The 18,967-nt window shown below is 52.1% G+C and overlaps 1 protein-coding gene across 1 annotated transcript in view; it reads left to right on the forward strand.

The window, feature by feature from the left end:
- LOC116893951 (guanylate cyclase 2D) overlaps nt 1-18,967 on the forward strand; it is a 34,755-nt gene that overhangs the window by 12,594 nt on the left and 3,194 nt on the right. The window contains exons 5-17 of the mRNA XM_032895668.1: nt 504-588; nt 1,162-1,258; nt 1,342-1,470; nt 2,607-2,687; nt 4,932-5,108; nt 5,286-5,442; nt 5,661-5,819; nt 8,422-8,570; nt 10,311-10,474; nt 11,818-12,010; nt 16,307-16,481; nt 17,242-17,340; nt 18,110-18,204. Coding sequence (XP_032751559.1) covers nt 504-588; nt 1,162-1,258; nt 1,342-1,470; nt 2,607-2,687; nt 4,932-5,108; nt 5,286-5,442; nt 5,661-5,819; nt 8,422-8,570; nt 10,311-10,474; nt 11,818-12,010; nt 16,307-16,481; nt 17,242-17,340; nt 18,110-18,204 — 1,760 coding nt within the window. The remainder of the gene's footprint in view (nt 1-503; nt 589-1,161; nt 1,259-1,341; nt 1,471-2,606; nt 2,688-4,931; nt 5,109-5,285; nt 5,443-5,660; nt 5,820-8,421; nt 8,571-10,310; nt 10,475-11,817; nt 12,011-16,306; nt 16,482-17,241; nt 17,341-18,109; nt 18,205-18,967) is intronic.

Raw genomic sequence — 18,967 nt, forward strand, 5'->3', positions numbered from 1 at the left:
AGCCATCCGGCCTCCCTGGACAGGAACGCCTGTATCCCTGACCCTGGTGCCACCTCAGCTTGCCTGACCACATCTGCTCTGCAAAACGTGTGTTCTAGCACCGAGCCACCCATGCCTCCTTGGTCCGTACACACCAGCTCCTCCTCAGAGCATCATTCACCCCAGTGTGCCCAACTGGGCAGGACCATCCACCACAGACTGTGTGTGAACATGGAGAAGCTTCCTGGGCAGGGAGGGACTGAAGCCTTCAACTGCTCACCTGCCCCTCTTTTCTTCTACAAATAGTGATTCCTGCCCCCTGCCCCACCACTGCTCACGCTCAGTAGGAAAGAACAGGACAAAGACCCTATCCTCCCACCGATACTCTTGAAGACAAAGCCAGGTCAGACCCTCCAGGGGCTTCAGCCTGTGACAGTCAGAGATGGCTAGAGCCCACACAGGGTAGGGCGGCAGCAGGGCCAGGAGGGACTGGTCACTAGTGACCCCTATCTTTCCTTGCATAGGCGTGCAGCCCCTGGGCAGCCTCCTGACTCTGACGATAGCCTGTGTCCTGGCTCTGGTTGGTGGATTCCTTGCTTACTTTATCAGGTGAGGTTCACCAGCCTGGCCCAGACTCTTTGAGTCCCTGAACTATGGGGTCTCCCTTGGCAACCTACAGGGGCTCTCCCCACCTCTACTTCTAGATCTCAGGGCCTCCTTTCCCTTTCTTAGCTGCACTCAACAAGAAGAGCTAGGAGTCCTGGCTGCCTCCTGAGAGGTCTGTTTGAGATCTGAGGTGGAAGCCAGTGACTCTGGATGAGGCTTTGCTTCTGAGTTTCAGGTTCCTATTTGTGCAGTGAAGGGCTAGCCAGACCCATCCCAGGGATCCCTTCTCTTTGCAAACACATCATCTATGTGCATGAATTCAGATGCTCCTGAGCCTCGGTCATACCTGGAAGCCTTTTCATGCTCACCTCTAACAAAGCCTCAAGGAAACTGGTTTACGCACCAGTAGGCCCATCAGGCCCTGGGAAGCTGCAGACCTGAGACCAAGGTCAATGGGCTCTGTATTGGCATCACTCAGCTGCCAGCCTTGAAGCTGGCACGGAAAGATGAGGAGGAGGTCGGTGCTGAGTCAGAGGCAGGGCCAATAGCCCAACTGAGCCCCACTTTCATCTTCAGGTTAGGCCTCCAGCAGCTGCGGCTGCTGCGGGGCCCCCATCGGATCCTGCTGACATCTCAAGAGCTCACCTTCCTCCAGCGAACCCCCAGCCGGCGGGTGAGTGGGCAGACCTGGGCTGGGTAGGCAGAGGGGCAGGCTTTGTCTAGACTCTTGACCTCCCACCCCCATATCTATCCCAGAGGCCACATGTGGACAGTGGCAGCGAGTCAAGAAGTGTGGTAGATGGTGGGAGTCCACGGTCAATGATCCAGGGGTCAACAAGGAGCGTACCAGCCTTCCTGGAGCACACCAACGTGGCCCTGTACCAGGTGAGGGCTGCCGCCACCACATACCAGGCCTGGAACTGGCTGACTGGCTGTGGCTAGTTTGGAAGAAGCCAATCAAAGGCAGTCTTAGGCTTCCAGGGGCCCCATCTTTTCGGGATTTTCTTGGTTGCCCCAGCACATGGACAACAGCTCCAGAAATGAGAAACAGGAAAAGACACATGGCTCCTGCCAGCATGGTTCATGAGGCGACCTTGGGAATAAGTCTGACCTTGGGAATCAGTCTCAGCTACTTAGCTTTGGCCTCCGCTCAGGTCACCCACCTGCTTAGTGAGATCTCCAGTCCCTAAAGCAGTGAAGGCAGGATTCAGCCACAGACACTTCCAGGTAGAAGCTGGGTCTCTGGCTAACAGGGCACCTATAGAGGGAAAGGTCAAACAAGCAAGGTTACGTTGCTGAGAACCCAGCCATTTCCCAGGAACCAATAGTCTCAAGTTCAACTACTTACTAATACATGGTCCTCTGCCTACGGCTGCTACAGTTACTTAACACGGCTAATTGTTTCCATAGGAAGCAGCGTGAGGCTCCTGTTGCTAATTTTTCCACCTTTCCCCCTGGGCAACCCCACCTTTTCCTTTTCCTACCAAAAGGAGGCTTTAATGACGCACAAAACACAATAGCCAGCAGACTGCAGGTGAGGCTGCACGGAGGAGGCAATCCCCAAGGGACCAGAGCAGAGGGCTGGGACCACAGTGAGAGTTGGGCCTCATCTCACGTCTCTTCTGGAGCCCCAAGTCACAGCTAGCTTATCACGGGTACCTGAATTCTTCACGGCAAAGACTCCAGCTAGGACCCTGTTTCCTACCTTTACCTCCTTAGCCCCCGCCTTTTGGTTGCCTTGCTTTGCAGACTGGGAAGCTGAGGCTTCAGGCCTCAGAGATCTCCAGAGCTCCAGGGAGATCAAGTGACCAATGGGCCTCAGGTCCACCAGACAAAGCCTGCCCCTGGTCCACCCTGAGTCTCAGTAGAAGTCTGTTTACTGTTAACCAGGCTAGGCCTAGCTCGGAACACAGAAGAGGCATGCGCATGGAGTGGACACGGGACCAAGAGGCGGTTGGAGTGTTCTGAGTCCACCCAGCTAGTGAACTAAAGCAGGCAAACTCTTGTTCTTGCTTAAACAGGGAGAGTGGGTGTGGCTGAAGAAGTTTGAAGCAGGCACGGCTCCTGATCTGCGGCCCAGCAGCCTCAGCCTCCTGAGAAAGGTAGGAATGCAACAGGAGGCACGTGCTCAGAACGCCCTCACTGGTCTGGATTGGTCCCTTTTATCTTGATCACCGCCCAGTGCTAGCAACCCATCAGTCACATGGTCACCTTCACACACTAGCATCCCACAAGCCATGTCAACATCCCAACAGAAGCCTCACCATAACTGTCTGGGAGCAGCTCTTCCTCTCCCAGCAATGGAATCTGGGTACCACCACGTGCCCTCAGCCTGTGCCTGCCTCCCTCTGCCCATCCCTGTATCTGTTGTTTCCTCGGGGCCAGGCAGAGTCCTAGGATTTGGAGATGGGGTTCCTGAGAAAGCTTCAGGCACCATCACTGGCCTTCCCCCAGAAGTATCACCATCAGAGAGGAACATGGGAGGAAGGGCCAGACCTGGGAAGACCTCAGGTGCTGTTCTGCCTCCATGGAACGCCCAGTTTCCCTATAAGGCAGAGCTAATACTTCCCAGCCCATGGGGCTTGTGAGGAGGGCAGGGGTGTATAGGACGGCCTGGAACTGTCCTCAGCAAGACATGCCTTTGAGAAATGGGGAATTTCATTCCATTGTGACTTGTTATTTTTTATTATTCCCAGCATCAGCTGTTTTAAATGAAGTTCAGAGAGATTAAGTGACTGGAGGTAGTTAGGCATTTCCGTTGTAGTCAGTGTGAGCAGCTTCTCTAAGAACAAAGAGCCTTATACAGGGGTCAACCACGTTTGTAAGTTGCTTGGGGGTAGCCACAGAACTCCCCGGAGCCTTCATTGTACTGTTCTGGCTGTCTATTGCAGTATACTCTAAAATACTGTAGAAGAAATTTAACTGGTACTTAAATGGATGGTTCTGTTCAGTTTTCCAATGGGTGGGGACTGGTCTATGGGGCTCAGAGGTCAGAACTTGGCCTGTGGGCCACTCTGACCCAAGGCTTTTCTTTACCAATAGTTAGGACACAGCCGCACTCTCTCCTTTGTGTCTATCGCTGGCTCCTTGCCATGGTGGTGGAAGTGAGTGTTTGTGACAAGGACGTGTAAAGCCTAAATATTTTCTATCAAGATCATTTCAGAAAACCTTGTGGTTTCTTGGTCCAGAGGGACTGAAGAACTTCATTCACAGTCAGGGCAGTTTAGCACTACAGGGGATGACTTCTTCTTTCTTATATTCTGAAGGCATCTACTGGGCTCTCTGGATCCAGAGAAGGGCTCCATACTTGGGGTGCTGCAAGCCATAGGAAGTGGAAACTGCCATTTCCTAAACTCTGAACCCCAAAATGTATAAGGCCACCCCACTTTGCTCTGTAGTTTATATTAGTCACTGAGCATACTCAGAAGGGGTCAGAGGTCACCTCTCCATGGCAGGACTGTCAAAGGCTTTGAGGTCATCCTTTTTCTCCATGCAAGCTTCTGACTTGGGCATGTCAGAGGAGGGAGAACATTTAGTTGAGTCCTGAGTCATCTCGGTGAAGAGAGCCTTGCCAGATAAGGGTTCACTCTGTCCTGCTTGGGCCCAGCCACTGGGGAGGCTGCTTTCTTTCACTGCAGGTAGAAACCCTTGAGTTCCTCTTCCTCCTCCAATCCTGTAGGCTGCTGGGGAGAGGATGAGTAGTTTCTAGATCAATGACTTCAGTCAGGTTGAGAAATAGACCTAGATCTGACTATTGGAAATACTGACAGTTCCCCCATTCATCCATTCATGATGCTTCCACTCATTCATCTGTCCATCTATCCATCCATTCATCCATCCATCCATCCATTCATCCATCCATCCATCTATCAATTTGTCTATTCATCTATCAATCCATCTGTCCATCCATCCATCTATCCATTTGTCTATCCATCTATCCATCCGTCTGTCCATCCATCCACCCATCCATCCATCAATTTGTCTATTCATCTATCAATCTGTCTGTCCATCCATTTATCCATTTGTCTATCCATCTATCCATCTGTCTGTCCATCCATCTATCCATCTATTCATTCATCTATCCATCCATTTATCAATGTGTCTATCTGATCATCCACCCACCTATTTCCTCATCCAATCCCTGTCCATTTATATTCATCAATTCATCAATCCATCCACTCAATTATCCCACCTATCAACCATCCACCACCATCTACCCACCCACTGCTCATCTACCTCCCTACTTCCCCCCTTGTCCATCTCCATTCACCTCGTTACTCATCTCTCCCAGGGGGCCTTGATGAAGGGGCCCCCAGAGGACTCTAAAGTGCCTTTTGCCTCTGCAGATGCGGGAGATGCGGCATGAGAATGTCACTGCCTTCCTGGGTCTCTTTGTGGGCCCTGAGGTTAGCGCGATGGTGCTGGAGCACTGTGCCCGTGGCAGCCTGGAGGACCTGCTACGGAATGAGGACCTGAGGCTAGACTGGACCTTCAAGGCCTCCTTACTGTTGGATCTGATCCGAGTGAGAGCCTCCCCAGGAGCTGAGCCAAGGGTGAGGGGTAGATGGGAAGCGCTCAGATTTCCCATGCCTTTAAATATCTAACAGGGCCAAAGCAGAGCTGGGCCAGAAGGCCACTGGGTCCTGTGGACATTCCACAGTCCTTCTCACTCCTCATTGACCCCATATGCCCCCTCCCAGGGTTTGCGGTATCTGCACCATCGACATTTCCCCCATGGGCGCCTCAAGTCCAGGAACTGTGTGGTGGACACTCGCTTTGTGCTCAAGATCACTGACCATGGTTATGCAGAGTTCCTGGAGTCTCATTGCTCTTCCAGGCCCCAGCCAGCCCCAGAAGGTCAGCTTGGGAGCAAGGGGCCATGAGTCAGTCGGTTGTGATACATTGGCGCTTGTGAAGCAAGGGAAGAGGGGGGTCTTGTTGGGACCTGGAACGGAGGGCTTTTCTGTTCTGGAAGAACCTGAAACTCTTAACCTGGGAGTCCAGGAGAACAGATGCACTTAAGTTCTGTCAGGAACAGGGCATGATGGCTGTGTGACCCTCTTCTGTGATTGCAGAGCTTCTGTGGACGGCTCCTGAGCTGTTGCGGGGGCCTAGGGGGCCTTGGGGGCCCGGGAAGGCCACCTTCAAAGGTGATGTTTTCAGCCTGGGCATCATCCTTCAGGAGGTACTGACCCGAGACCCACCCTACAACTCCTGGGGACTCTCAGCAGAAGGTACACGTCTTCCTCCCCTTCTTGGCCTCCCTGGCTGCTGTCTCTGATAGCTAGGAAGTTCTGTGACTTTCAGGAAAGTTGGGTACACATGCCTAAAGCATGTCTCCCACACACATCTGCAAGTGCGCCTTCCTGGGCCACGTGTCCCATCACCACCCTGTCTCTATACAGATCTCAGTCCAGCTCTATTTACACAGCACACACCCACTTTGAGTCTCAGTGCTCTCATCTTTAAAATGGAGTTCCAATAAAACTGTTGGACATTAGGCTCTGTGGCTGATGCGGCCAGGCAGCATCGTGTTTGGAGGCTTGGTTACTTCCCCAGATGGTGTGCGATCCGAAGTCTCTCTGTCTCCATTTTCCAGGTGTTAGCTACACATATTCCCTTCGTTGCTGTCCGCCTTGTAGACAGCTTCTTCTCTTGCCACCCAATCCCAGGGCCAGGCTTCAGAAATGTCCCTCCATTCTGTGGTCTCTGTCAGGGCTCCCTGGACCTTAGGATGCTCCCGCAGTTGTCGCTCCACCCCACAGATCTGCCCAGCCCCACAGATCTGTCTCCTTACCCAGGTATGGCATCCTAAGGAACCAGAAGCCAACACTGTTGAGAACACAGGTATGTTGTGCGTGAACAGTGGATCTGGTGCAGCAAAAGTACCTGGACTGTGGCCATTGCTCTTACGCTGCGTTGTTTAACCTCAATTATGCTGGAACCCAGGTCCGGGAGGATGGCTCAGTCGTAAAGCTCTTACCAAGCAATCATGAGAACCAGACCCAAGTGTGGGTCCCCAGCACCCACGTAAAAAGCTGGGCATGGTGGGCACAGCACCAGGGAGGAAGAGACACGAGGAGCCCAAGGGATGCTGGCCCGTTTAGCCAAATTGGCAGGCTCTAGGTTTACTGAGAGATCCTGTCTTTAAAATACGATGGAGATTGATTAGGGGAGACACCCAACATCAACCCCTGGCCTGTATACGCATGCCATCCATACGGTTCTCCCCCACTTCTGCTCCCCCACCCCCATACACACCCTACCCAGAATGCTGGAGCCCCCACACTGTCTTCAGCTTTAACGATCTGCTGACTGCAGCAACACCGATGACAGATGCTACTCAGAAATCCGAGCTGCTTTGAAATGGATTTACATTTCATTCATCACGATGCAGTCGGTATGCTTTTAAAGCTCAGCTGCCCGCATGTGCATGGTCTATAACCCTTCCATCTGCACGCACTTCTTTGTAAGCGCACAGTCTCTCAGTCCCTGTGGTTTGAGGCCCTTGGAGTCTGACGCCTGAGGCTGGGACCCTCTAGACAGACTGAGTGGAAATCAAGCATATTTTCATGTCTGCTTTTTACTGTCCTGGATAAGTGCCCCCCACCCCATCCCTAGGAACCTCGGTTTCCCTGTCTATAATGTTGGACATTAATAGACAGTGTATGATAGCACTGACCTCTAACTTCACAGCATTTGGGGAACAGAGGCAGGGGGATGGCAAATTTGAGTACAATCTGAGCTATATTGTGAGTTCCAGACAAGCGTGGATTACCTTGTTTAAAAAGCACAGCAATCAGGGCTAGGGACGGAGCTCCGTTGGTAGAGAGCTGCCCAGCACGCACAAAGCCCTGGGTTTGACACTTAGCCATGGGGGCACATGGCTGTAGAATTGGGATCAACGCTTGGGACACATCTGAATCAGAGATTTAAGATCATCTTTGCTTGAGGCCAGCCTGGGAGAGACCCCGTCTCAAATAAAAGAAACAAGCAAATAAAAACCAACCAAAAGAAACCAAAACCATAAAGAGACAGTGATCCCTCACTATGCCTATCTAGGGCAGAGGAAAGAGGACTGTAGAGGAAGAGGCTGCTCCTCACAGGCTCCATGACAGGAGGCTCCCAGGCCTCTGTTATGCCCCAACCTGCATAGACCACGTAGATGACAGAAACCTATGTTAAGCTGCAGGCTCAGAGCCTGAGCGCAGAGCCCAGCTCCTCATCTTCCCAATCTTGACGAATTCTTGGCTCTGCCAGTGGCAGGTGTCTGGAGTGGGTGTGGAACTGGGGCACAGAGTGGCAGAGCCAGAGAGCCATAGAGTCAGAACACTGGTCTCTCTGGCCTTGCTATAGTGGATGGCCCTCCCCCTGCAGAGCAGGAATACCAGCCTGCTGAGGGCTGTATTCTCCTCATCTTTGCGTAGTCTCTGGATGAACAAGGCTAGAACAGCAGCCTTGGGTTGGGGAGAGCCTGTCAGGTGCCAGGTACCACCTTCCACACTTCCTCCCTCAGCACCCTTTAAGAGGTGGCCCTTGCTAACCTTGTTTCACAGATGAGAAGACTGAGGCTGGGGGTTTGCTATCTTCTCCACCACCCCATAGAGAGTGATAGCATATTCAAAATTTAAACCTAGTTCTCCTTGTCCAAGTCTTCCTCTGACCACAGCCTGAAGGAGACCCAAGAGAACAGCAAGGCAGTATGCACTGACCAGCGGGAAACAGAGCTTGGGAGCATCCCTAGCGTCCAAATTCCCCCTTTCTACCCTGCCCCAAGACCCCTCCCATAATTCCTCAGGGCGCCTTGACCCAAGGTATCCATGGGGTTTGCTGCAGAGATCATCCGGAAGGTGGCATCTCCCCCTCCTCTGTGCCGGCCTCTGGTGTCCCCTGACCAGGGTCCCCTGGAGTGCATCCAGTTGATGCAGCTGTGCTGGGAGGAAGCTCCAGATGACAGGCCAAGCTTGGACCAGATCTACACACAGGTCAGTGCTCCCCAGAGAAGCAGGTGCCTATAAGCAATGCTGTCCACAGGCTTCACTTGGCCCCGCACAGTCTCATGCATTTCCAGGACCTGGAAATGCCAAGTAGTCAGGGGACATAGGCCAGCAGCACCACTCTGAGGAGAGCCATGTTTGCTGGTGCACTCCCAAGTGCCAGCCTGTTTTAAGTCTCTCCATCCTGAAGGTGACCCTTTGACACACATCACCATGGTCTTACCTCTGTAGAAGATTAACGAGGCAGAAACAAGTACCCAAGGGATGTGCTTGGTGACCTGTCTGTCTGAAGAGCCTCACCCAGAACCAGGCCTCCTGGCAACTGGGAAGCCCTTAGTGACTATGGAGACAGCCCTGGTTCCCAAGTCACTGAGAAGGTTAGAGGGACTCTGGGGTCCCTCTAACCTGCCTTGGGACTGCAGTGGAACAGCTGAGGCAAGCCTGCATGCGTTCTCAGGGCTGTGTGGGCCTGACTGGGCAGGACACCCCTCCTCCAGGGCTGGTCCATCAAACGCAAGGGCACATCTCTGCCTCCTGTTCTAATCTCATGGTCCCTAGCCACAGCACCAAGTTACCAAGGTGACGTTCAACAAGTCTGAGGGGCAGCCAAAGGGGCAGAAGCAGCAGGGGAGGCAGAGACAACCTGCAAGGTTCCTTGGGACGCTGGCACACATGCCATGCATACTGTAGCATCATGGGTAGCACCCACTTCACAGAGGGGACCTGAATTTCAGAGTTACCAAGCTCCAAGTTTTGTGATGGGGCTGGGAGGGTGGGATGAGTTAGGTTCCTAAGACACTAGGCTGTCAACTTCCTGTGGAGGTTAGAGGTCACCCTAGCTGGGAAGCCAGGGGGATGAGGCACTGACTCTGAGTGAAGGGTTCCTGTGAGAGAGACCCCTGGCAAAGAAAGCCAGATGGGCACTGTGCTTGGCATGACAAAGGAGGGATAGTATCACACAGCAGGAAGGACAGAGTCGGGAGACCTAGACCAGCTGCAGCAACTCTTACCTACTGGCTTGGCTAAACTCCCCCTTTCTCTTAGCCTTTTATATGTTAGCTGGAAAGAGGTGTCATTTGTGGTTCAGTGTCCTGATATGAAAACCCAAAAGCGGTTTCTTTCTGCTGGGCACTGGCAGTACTTGTATTTCTTGAGAACAATGGGTTTTATCCTGTTTCCATTTGCTTTTGTTGCTAAGAAGCTTGTATCTAAACGATGATAAATTTCTACCTGCAAACTTCACTCCTGGATTTAACTTTTTTTAAAATCTTTAGTCTCTTTTGGTCCTAATACCATCAGATATTTAAAGATTGAAGTGGAGTTTCACATATTTTATCTATTTGTCTACCCATTCATCTATCTGTCCATCCATCTGTCTGTCTATCTGTCCATCCATTTATCGCTTATCCATCCACCCACCATGCCCCCTATTCATCCATCCATCTATCCATAATGACTCTATCCGCCCACCATCACTGTGAAACCTGGGTTTGTTGATGATGTATGCTTGCCTAGACACAAACTCCTCTGCCAAGCTTCTCTTCCTACTTGCCCATCCACACAGAGGTTACCCCACATCCTCCAGGGCCCTTGTCTCCTGCTGATCCACATATCATCTTCCATTTCATTCCAGCTCCCCAGGCTAGGGCTCTGCTTGGCTCACTCCCAAGCTGTGTGCAGGAGGCACTGATCCTTACGGACGAAGCTGAGCTCTTGTTTTCTCTTCAGTTCAAAAGCATCAACCAAGGCAAGAAGACAAGTGTTGCTGACTCCATGTTGAGGATGCTGGAGAAGTATTCCCAAAGCCTGGAAGGTCTGGTCCAGGAGCGGACTGAGGAGCTGGAACTGGAGAGGCGGAAGACAGAGAGGCTGCTCTCACAGATGCTCCCCCCGTGAGTGACCTGGGGGTGCTGGTGTGCCTCTAGTCTCCCCTCCTATAGGGCTGTAGAACTCAGGAGGTGCTCAGGGAGCCTGGTCTCGATGAGCTTGCTCAGTAATTCATTCCTACACTGTGAGCACACGTGTGTGAGGACACAGAGGTCCTTGTGCTCACAGACATGCATTAGGAGAACCTGGAATGTTGTGCGCACAATTGTTTCTTCAAGGAGAGGAATGCAAAACCAGTTTTCCACCCACTGGAGCGGAAAGGGTTTTCTAGCCTGGTGAGCTCTTTGCAATCTGTGTGGCCAGGGCTGGCACCAGGTGCTCCCCAAGACCCTTCTCTTAAAATCGTTTTTCTCAGTCACCCTAGATCACCCATCTTTATGGAGCTTTACAAGAGTTTCAACTTTACAAAGAGTTGCAACACAGTCAGGTCTGATCCTTGTTTAGTTTACTCTATTCCTCAAAGAGATTTAGGGATGCTCTGTTGTGCGTGTGGGATTGAACTCACCATCACAAGAACGGTCTTCTCCAGATCGTGCTGTGCTGTAGGTAAACAACTCGGGGTCAGACTCCTGGAGTTTGAACCAACACTGGCTCCTGAGTGCTGTTGCACCAAACTGCCTTCTTGCCCCAGGGGCAGGAAAGGGTCTTAGGGAGCATCTGGGGCCAGCTCTGGCCACACAGATTGCAGACTCACCAGGCTAGAAAGCCTGTCCGCTCTAGCCTTCTTCAGGGAAAACAGGTTTTGCTGTTGAAGGAGCAACTCTCTGTGCGTACTATTCCAGGTTCCCCTAGTGCATGTCTGTAAGCACACACACCTCCATGCCCCCTACACATGTGTGGGTGCTTCAGTGTACATGTATGTGCATGTGTGTAAGGACAGAGGTCAGCCCCAAGTGTCATTTCTTAGAATACTTTTCATGTTGCCTTTTTGAGATACAGTCTTTCTTCATGGCCTACAATTTGGCTGGGCTGACTGGCAACTCCAGGGACCTTCGAGTCTCTATGTCCTCGGTGCTGAGTTTACAAGCATGCATACCACCCTGGGCTTCTTATTTGGGTTCTGAGAATCAAACACTGAGTGATCTCCTCCCCAGCCTCATTTCTTCTCATCTGTTTAACATACTTGTCTAGCCTCTCCCCATACATTGAACACTGAGCTATGCATATCAGAGTTGAGCTCCTACTGCCCTATATCCCAAGAGCAAAGAGTGGCCTCAACCCTGAGAAAGTCAGGACAGGTGTATCCAATGTGGCCGACACCCTGGCCAACTGGGGACGTCTTCCCTATCACATCCCAGCCTCCAAGCTGGAAAAACAGGGTCCTCATACAGCCTCTCTCGCCTCTCAGGTCTGTCGCCCATGCTCTAAAGATGGGAACAACTGTGGAGCCCGAGTACTTTGACCAAGTCACCATCTATTTCAGTGACATCGTGGGCTTCACCACCATCTCAGCCTTGAGTGAGCCCATTGAGGTGGTGGGCTTCCTCAATGATCTCTACACGATGTTTGATGCTGTTCTAGACAGCCATGATGTATATAAGGTGAGGACAGCAGGAGACCTGCTTCTAGCTCTCTCTGTAGCCCGCACTGCTAATTTGTTTCCGTTCACTCAGTTTGAGCACTTGTATCAATTAACTACACTGTGTAACAAATAATCTCAAAGTCCAGAAGCATACAAAGAAACCATCTGTTACAAACCTCAGCATGAGCTGGAAGAGGCTCCTGGATTCACACACATCTGCAGCCAACTGTGGACAAAGTGGGCAGCTTCCTGATCTTAGCTTGGTTTTCTGCATCTCTGGAACCTGAACTGGAGGGTCTGGGCTCTGACCCAAAGTCACTCTGAGATGGTTCACCACATAGCTGGCTTCCAAGAGAGGGCAGAGGGCATGTTAGCCCTTGATCTCTCGCCTGGAATTGGCACGCTGCTTTTCCTGACAAATTCTGTTGGCCAAGGAAAACAACTTGAATAGGTAGAAGATGTGATATCAACTGTAGGTGGGAACTGTTGCAGCCACATCGCAGGGGATGTGGATCCAAGGAAGGATGGAGTATGTCATTTGGGTTTTTTTCTCATGAGTGTTCATGAGTCCATGATCTGTCTGTCTATCCTTTAACATTTATGGGCAGGCCCTTCTGTGCTTGGAACAAGGGTACAGAGATAAGCCAGCTCTGGTTCCCACACTGCAGGAGCTCTCAGACCCCTAGGCAGAAGATAACAATAGCCCCTGTGACAATGAGAGAAGACTGAGGGAGCGAGGGAAGAGAAGGCTGTCCAGTTTGGGTGAGGCCACTTCAGCAGCATTGTGGGACCACAAGAAAATACTTGAGGCTCAAGAGGGCTGCAAGTAGGCAATTCCAGATGGGTCACTGCAGAATGTAGCATGGGCCAGCAGTAGAGGTGAGGAGACAGGTTTCAGGGCCTTGGGAGAGGCATTAAGACTTTCTGTGACCTGTTTCTGGTGTGACTCTGGATCCTGGGTTCGGTTTCAGGCTGGCCAAATATGTTGTTTTGGCCAAATGTCTTCCCCTCTCTGGGTCTGGTTTTTATCTGTGGATTAGACAAGCCCTATCCTGGCAGTTCACCAGAGACACAGAAGTGTGTCAGTCGCAATTGGGAAAGCAAGAAGTTCACTGCTTCCTCCACAGCTCAACTGTGCTGGAGAGACCCTCCTGCAGCCCTGTCTCCTGCAGCCCTGATTCCTGCAACCCTGTCTCCTGCAGCTCTGCCTCTTATGTTGGTCTAGGAGCTGATGCTCACAGGAAGCTCCAGATAACAGAGAAGGTGGAGAGGGTTTTCAAATGTTACCCTCCCCAGGCCCTATTTTGACCATGTCTATGCGTGTCCAGCAACTCCTTCAGACCACAGCAGTTAGGAGACAGAGGCAAGGGCAGCTTCTGGAAAGTGTCAGAGAATGGAGCAGGCAAAATGCTTTCATTATTTGTAGTGCCCCAGCATTTACCGAGCACCTACTGTATACAAGATGCTGGGTTAAGGGCTTCATGTGCATGAGGATTTAAGAGAAAGGCAACCCGAACTTCAGATGAGATGGTGGAGGTGGGTGGCGTGAGAACCTGAGGGCTGAACTTGCCATTGGACCCTCTGTCCCTTGTAGGAAGTTCACCCTCTTCATGACACAGTTTCTCTTGGGATAAGGTGGCAGGTGACAGTGGCCCACAAGTCCTCTGGAGTTGACCCAGCTCTTCTCTGTGTGTATTTGTTGGTGCTGCTCCTCTGTGGATCTCCACGTTTCTGAGTGTTCGAGGCTCACACCACCAGACCCTCTCACATGACCTTTTCTCTTTCTGATTCATCTTCCTTTTCCCTCTCCCCCTGTTCCCCATTAGCCATCTTTCCAGTCTCCCATCTGTTCCCTTGCTTCCCAGACATGAGTAGGTGTTCTTCTTGGCACTTTCAAATTTCCCCTTGGCAGAATTTGTTGATTCAGTCCAGAGTCACAGAGAGGAAGGAAGCCTGCCCGGGTCTACACAAACAGCTGGCAGAGCCATGAGGAACCCCAAGTATCCACAGGCTACCACAAGCACTCTCTCCTGCAGACAGTACAGTGGTGACCACCAGACACCTCTGCCACTGCCACTGCCACTGGAGACCCCAGCCTCTCTTCTGGGGACTCCATGGCTCCTAGTGACGTCTGGAAGGCCTACACCCACCCCAGCCTCCTGTGTGTCCCACAGATCTCCCTGAAACCTCCAAGCTTTGATCTGCTCTGAGTTACCCCTGGCCTGTCTCTCCTGCCTCTGCTAATCTTTTCTCGCACATGTGGCCCTCCCAGCTCTGAATCATGACTCGGCTCTGCTCTGAACTCTAGCCAAGAGGCCTGCATCTTCCCGGCAGAGGGAAAAGAAATCAAACAAGGCCTGCACACCCCTCCAGATGTGGGGAACAGCAGGCCCAGGCTCTGTGATGTGTGATGTATCTCTCATCACTCCCACCCATCAACAGCAGGATCTAGTTACCGCTTTGAATCTTCTCTGGGCTGAGAAGCAGCCCTATAACTACTTCCTGCATGGGTGGAGGTACGGGTTGGGGTGAGGGAGAGAGTGGGGGATTGTGAAGAGGGTGGGGTGGAGGGACCACCCCGGGATCAGCATTGCTGGGTAAGCACTTTTCTTTACATAGCAAAGAATTGGGTGCTGGGGGAAGGGGGAGGCTTGGGACAGGAAAAAAGGGACAAGGGCAGGTGTGGTTCCCCAGCTTGGCCTGCCTGTGTGAGGAGTGAGGCCCTAGCCATCAAAGCCATCAAACAGCACCAACGTTTGCCCACCCTTCTGAGCCCAGAGCTCCCTTTAGTGAAGCACAGGGTTGAAATGCAGGTGGCTCAGGTCCTTTACCTAGTCACCAACATGAGGCTAGCCATGGCTGACTGCAGCCCTTCCCCAGTCTCAGGCCTCCACTGAAAACCTGGAAGTGGGAAGCACTCACACGGAGGGAGAGCTTGGCCTGAAGTCTTCACAGCATGTCTTATTTAGCACTATGAGTGCCCTTTTTGGGATGACTTAGCCCTCCGTACACATGAAGCTCAGAGAGGGCAAGATTCTTTCATGGAGGTTGCACAGCAAGTCGGTGGCACAGTAAGAGTCCGTAAGCATGCACGCTGGGATGCAGCCCTTTGTCTTGCTTCTCCTCTGTGGTAACCTCCCCTCTGAAGGAAGTACATACATTACAGGCAGCCATGGCCTCACTTGACAGTGGCTGCTCATCGCCAGACGGCTCTGGGCACACCACCACCTCTGTGAGGGCCAGTGTGGCTGACCCTGCAGTGCTGGGATGTGGGGAGGTCAGCTGGTAAGAGCCAAGGTACATGGCTGACGTGGGAGTGAGGCATGATGGTGTCCCGAGAAACAAACAATTCTGACAGTAGAAGGGTGCAGTGGAGGGGGCATCATGCCCCACCTCAGGTCCTGAGGCTGCAGGCGCTCCATGGGGGCAGTGTATAGCTCACAGGGAAGAAGCTGTGGCTGCAAGGGAAGCCCCCTATGTGTGCAAGCAGCAGAGCTACAGTGGTTCCAGAACTTTCTTTCCTTCCTCTACCTCTTCCTCCTCCTTTTTAATTTGTGTGTGCCTCTCTCTCTCTCTCTCTCTCTCTCTCTCTCTCTCTCTCTCGCTCTGTGTGTGTGTGTGTGTGTGTGTGTGTGTGTGTGTGTGTGTGTGTTTGAAGAGAGAAAGAGTGTACATGTGTGTGTAGATAGAGGGACAACTTGTGGACACAGTTCTCTCCTTCCATCATGAGGGTCTGGGCTCAAGCTTAGGTCATCAAACTCAGCTGCATACACTGTTACCCATGACTCCATGATTCCATCACACACACACACACACACACACACACACACACACACACACACACACACACACACAACTTCCAGTCTCCTTTTGAGACAAGTTCTTACTATATAGTTCAAAGATTTCTGTCCTCAAACTTAAAGCAGTCCTCCTGCCTCAGCCTCATGAGTTTGAGAATTGCAGACTGCTACAGGCTGCCCTTGAAGCCACTTTCTTTCCAGTATCCTTGGAAGCCAATAGTCAGGACACCAGACTGTCCCTGATAGCCATCTTCTTCAGATGGAGGCCTGGCTGGCTGTGTGACTTCATGCATACTGCTCCCTGGGTCTGCTATCAGAGACAGAGCAGACCTGTCACCTGCCTTACAGACAGAGGCCACCTGAAGCTCGCAGCGCTCATCAGTGCCTGGGCCCAGAAGTCTGTCAGAGCTGCAGAATGTGTGAGATCTGGAGGTGGTAGGGTGAGAGCTATTGATTGGTTGCGGGTAAGTCTGGTTGCGAGACAGGCTGTCCCAACATGAGGTTGTGGTTTGCAGGTGGAAACCATAGGGGATGCCTACATGGTGGCATCTGGGCTCCCTCGGCGCAACGGAAATCGGCACGCTGCTGAGATTGCCAACATGGCTCTGGAGATCCTTAGCTACGCAGGCAACTTCCGGATGAGGCATGCACCTGATGTGCCCATCCGTGTCAGGGCCGGTCTGCATTCAGGTAGGCAGGGATCATGGTCAGGCTATATCAATCCCCAGAATTCCCAGGGGCAGGGGTTGGGCCAGCTCTAGTGCTGCATCTGGACCTCTGGCATCCTGACACTCTGTCAGAAAGTTTTGTTTCTGGTCACCCTTGGTTACCAAAGGGTCTAGACACTCAGATTCATAAATCTTGGTTCAAAGTTTTCTGACCTTAGCATCTAGTCAAGGAAAGATGATTCCACACGGAGAAGTCGATAGTCTGATTGAAGAGGCAGAAATATCCTATAGTCATGGGGACAAGTAAATGTCTGCCGACCTGGGTGTGGAAGAGGCCTCACAGGTCTCTATGCTCCTCCCACCCCATAGCTCCACCCCCATGGCTCCTCCTCCAGGATCAAGAGCAGAGTGGAGGACTCTTGTAGCCTCAAAACCCTCACTGACCTCTACAGTCTTCCCCTGCAGCTCCCCAGCATTCTCTCACCCACACTCAGCCATAGTTTCCCAGGCCTTTGAAGCTCATCTCCTGCCCGCTCATCTTCCCTTCCAGACAGCTCAACGCCACTTCTCCACGTTGCTTCCCTTATCCCTGGCTACTGTTTCCCTGTCTCCCACGGGGCCGCCGGGCCCTAGCCCAGAGCCTAGCCCATGCACGGCCTCCCTCAGAGTTGCCACTTACTCCAGACACCATGATCCTCAGCTCAGGACACACAGAGGGTGGTGTGGTGGCATGGGGGATGCCCTGTCTGGCCCCTGAGGTCCCAAGCACATTTGGTTTTCAGGGCCCTGTGTGGCTGGTGTTGTGGGTCTCACCATGCCTCGGTACTGCCTCTTTGGGGACACCGTGAACACTGCTTCCAGGATGGAATCCACTGGACTGCGTGAGTGTCTCCGACTTCTATCCCGCCCCTCGGAGAAGTCTTTCTCAACAAACTCAGACTGGCTACGGGAAACAGTATTCAGTTACCATGTCCCCTCCTGGTGGCAGCATGCCCTAGGCTTCAGCACAAGGAACAGAAGGGAAGGATGTGTGTTCTTTAACTTTCCATGGGTTTCTCTGATGATCTCGTGGGAGAACTAGCAGAGAAGACAATGATCCAAGGAAACCTGGGTCCTCCCCTTAGCGCTGTAACCAACCGACTTGCCCAGTGTCCTTGAACAGGCTCTGCCTGGAAGGCCTTGGTCCTCCCTTTACAGTGAGGTGACCTCTTGCAGCTTCTGATTTTACTTGGCTGCATGCCAACCCCTGTTATGCTAGGTCAGCTCCAGTGCCACCATGTAAAGATCTCCAACATTTTAGGCCCTTACATGGGAGAGCCCTTCTGGTGGCTTGAAGAAAGCAGCCAACAGTGCCACATCTTAGGACCTGTCTCTGGGTGTCGATGGTGCAGTCTTTAATGTGCACACACTGTGCGACTGGATGTGGTAGCCCTACAGGCAAACACTGTATTCCTGGGACACCACCTCCTAACACTTCATTTATGCAGTTTGCTTTTTTGGGGGGCCTTTTAGCTATCAAGGGGAATGAGAGGGTTAGGAGGGAGAACCACATGCATAACTGTGTGGTGTGACTGGCTGGGGCTGGAGTCATAGGCTCTTAGGAAGTAGGCTGCCACCAGGCTGTGGCTTGATTTCTGTCTGTCTTCTCAGCATACAGAATCCACGTCAGCCGAAACACTGTCCAGGCCCTGCTCAGCCTTGATGAAGGCTACAAAATTGATGTCAGAGGTCAGACCGAACTGAAGGTGAGGGACTGCCCTAGAGACCGGGTTCTGGGTGCAGGAGGTCTCAGCTGGCCAGTTCGTATGAGCTGGGCATAGATGTGATCCTCTATGGTCCCCAATTTAGAAGCAAACAAGATTTCTTCCTAGGAGCCATTTGGTTCTATTCTAGAGTCAGGGGCACAGCAGAGAAGTTTTGGCCACTGATGATCCACTTGAGTAACACCCTGGTGCCCAGCCCACATAGCACATACAACCCTCAGAGCAGCTATGAAAAGAAAGAAATACCTCATTACATAGTTGAGTGAATCCAATTAGAAAAGCAAAGGCTAGCTCATGACCGATCCAATGATGGCTCTGAGCTTGTGTCTTCTCTACAACACTCCTGGGCTCCTGTGCATCCTTCAGAACCCAGTTCAGACATCACCTCTCGCCAAAGCCTACCCTATCCCAAGAACATCCGTGCTTACTCCAAATAGTGGCTACCATAACTTCCCTGTGCATCCATTAATGGCTTTCCACGGCCACGGTGTGATCCTGGGCTCTGAACTTGTCCGTGAGCTCCTTCGAGGCAGAGAAGAGTCTTGAGCCTTGGTTGCCTCCTTTTCTTCCTCCTCCTCTTCCACCTCCTTCTCCTCCTCCTCCAGTTCCTCTGTTAGGGGTAGACCTGACGAGGAGGCAGGCACCCTAGTTAGTGTAAAGCCCCCGCCCCAGGATTGGGACTGGACCTCAAAACCAGGCACTCCTTATGATTCATGACACTATGGGGTGTTGCCACAGCAGGAGG

The sequence above is a fragment of the Rattus rattus genome, chromosome 2 (assembly GCF_011064425.1).
Source record: "Rattus rattus isolate New Zealand chromosome 2, Rrattus_CSIRO_v1, whole genome shotgun sequence".
NCBI classification, from domain to species: domain Eukaryota; kingdom Metazoa; phylum Chordata; class Mammalia; order Rodentia; family Muridae; genus Rattus; species Rattus rattus.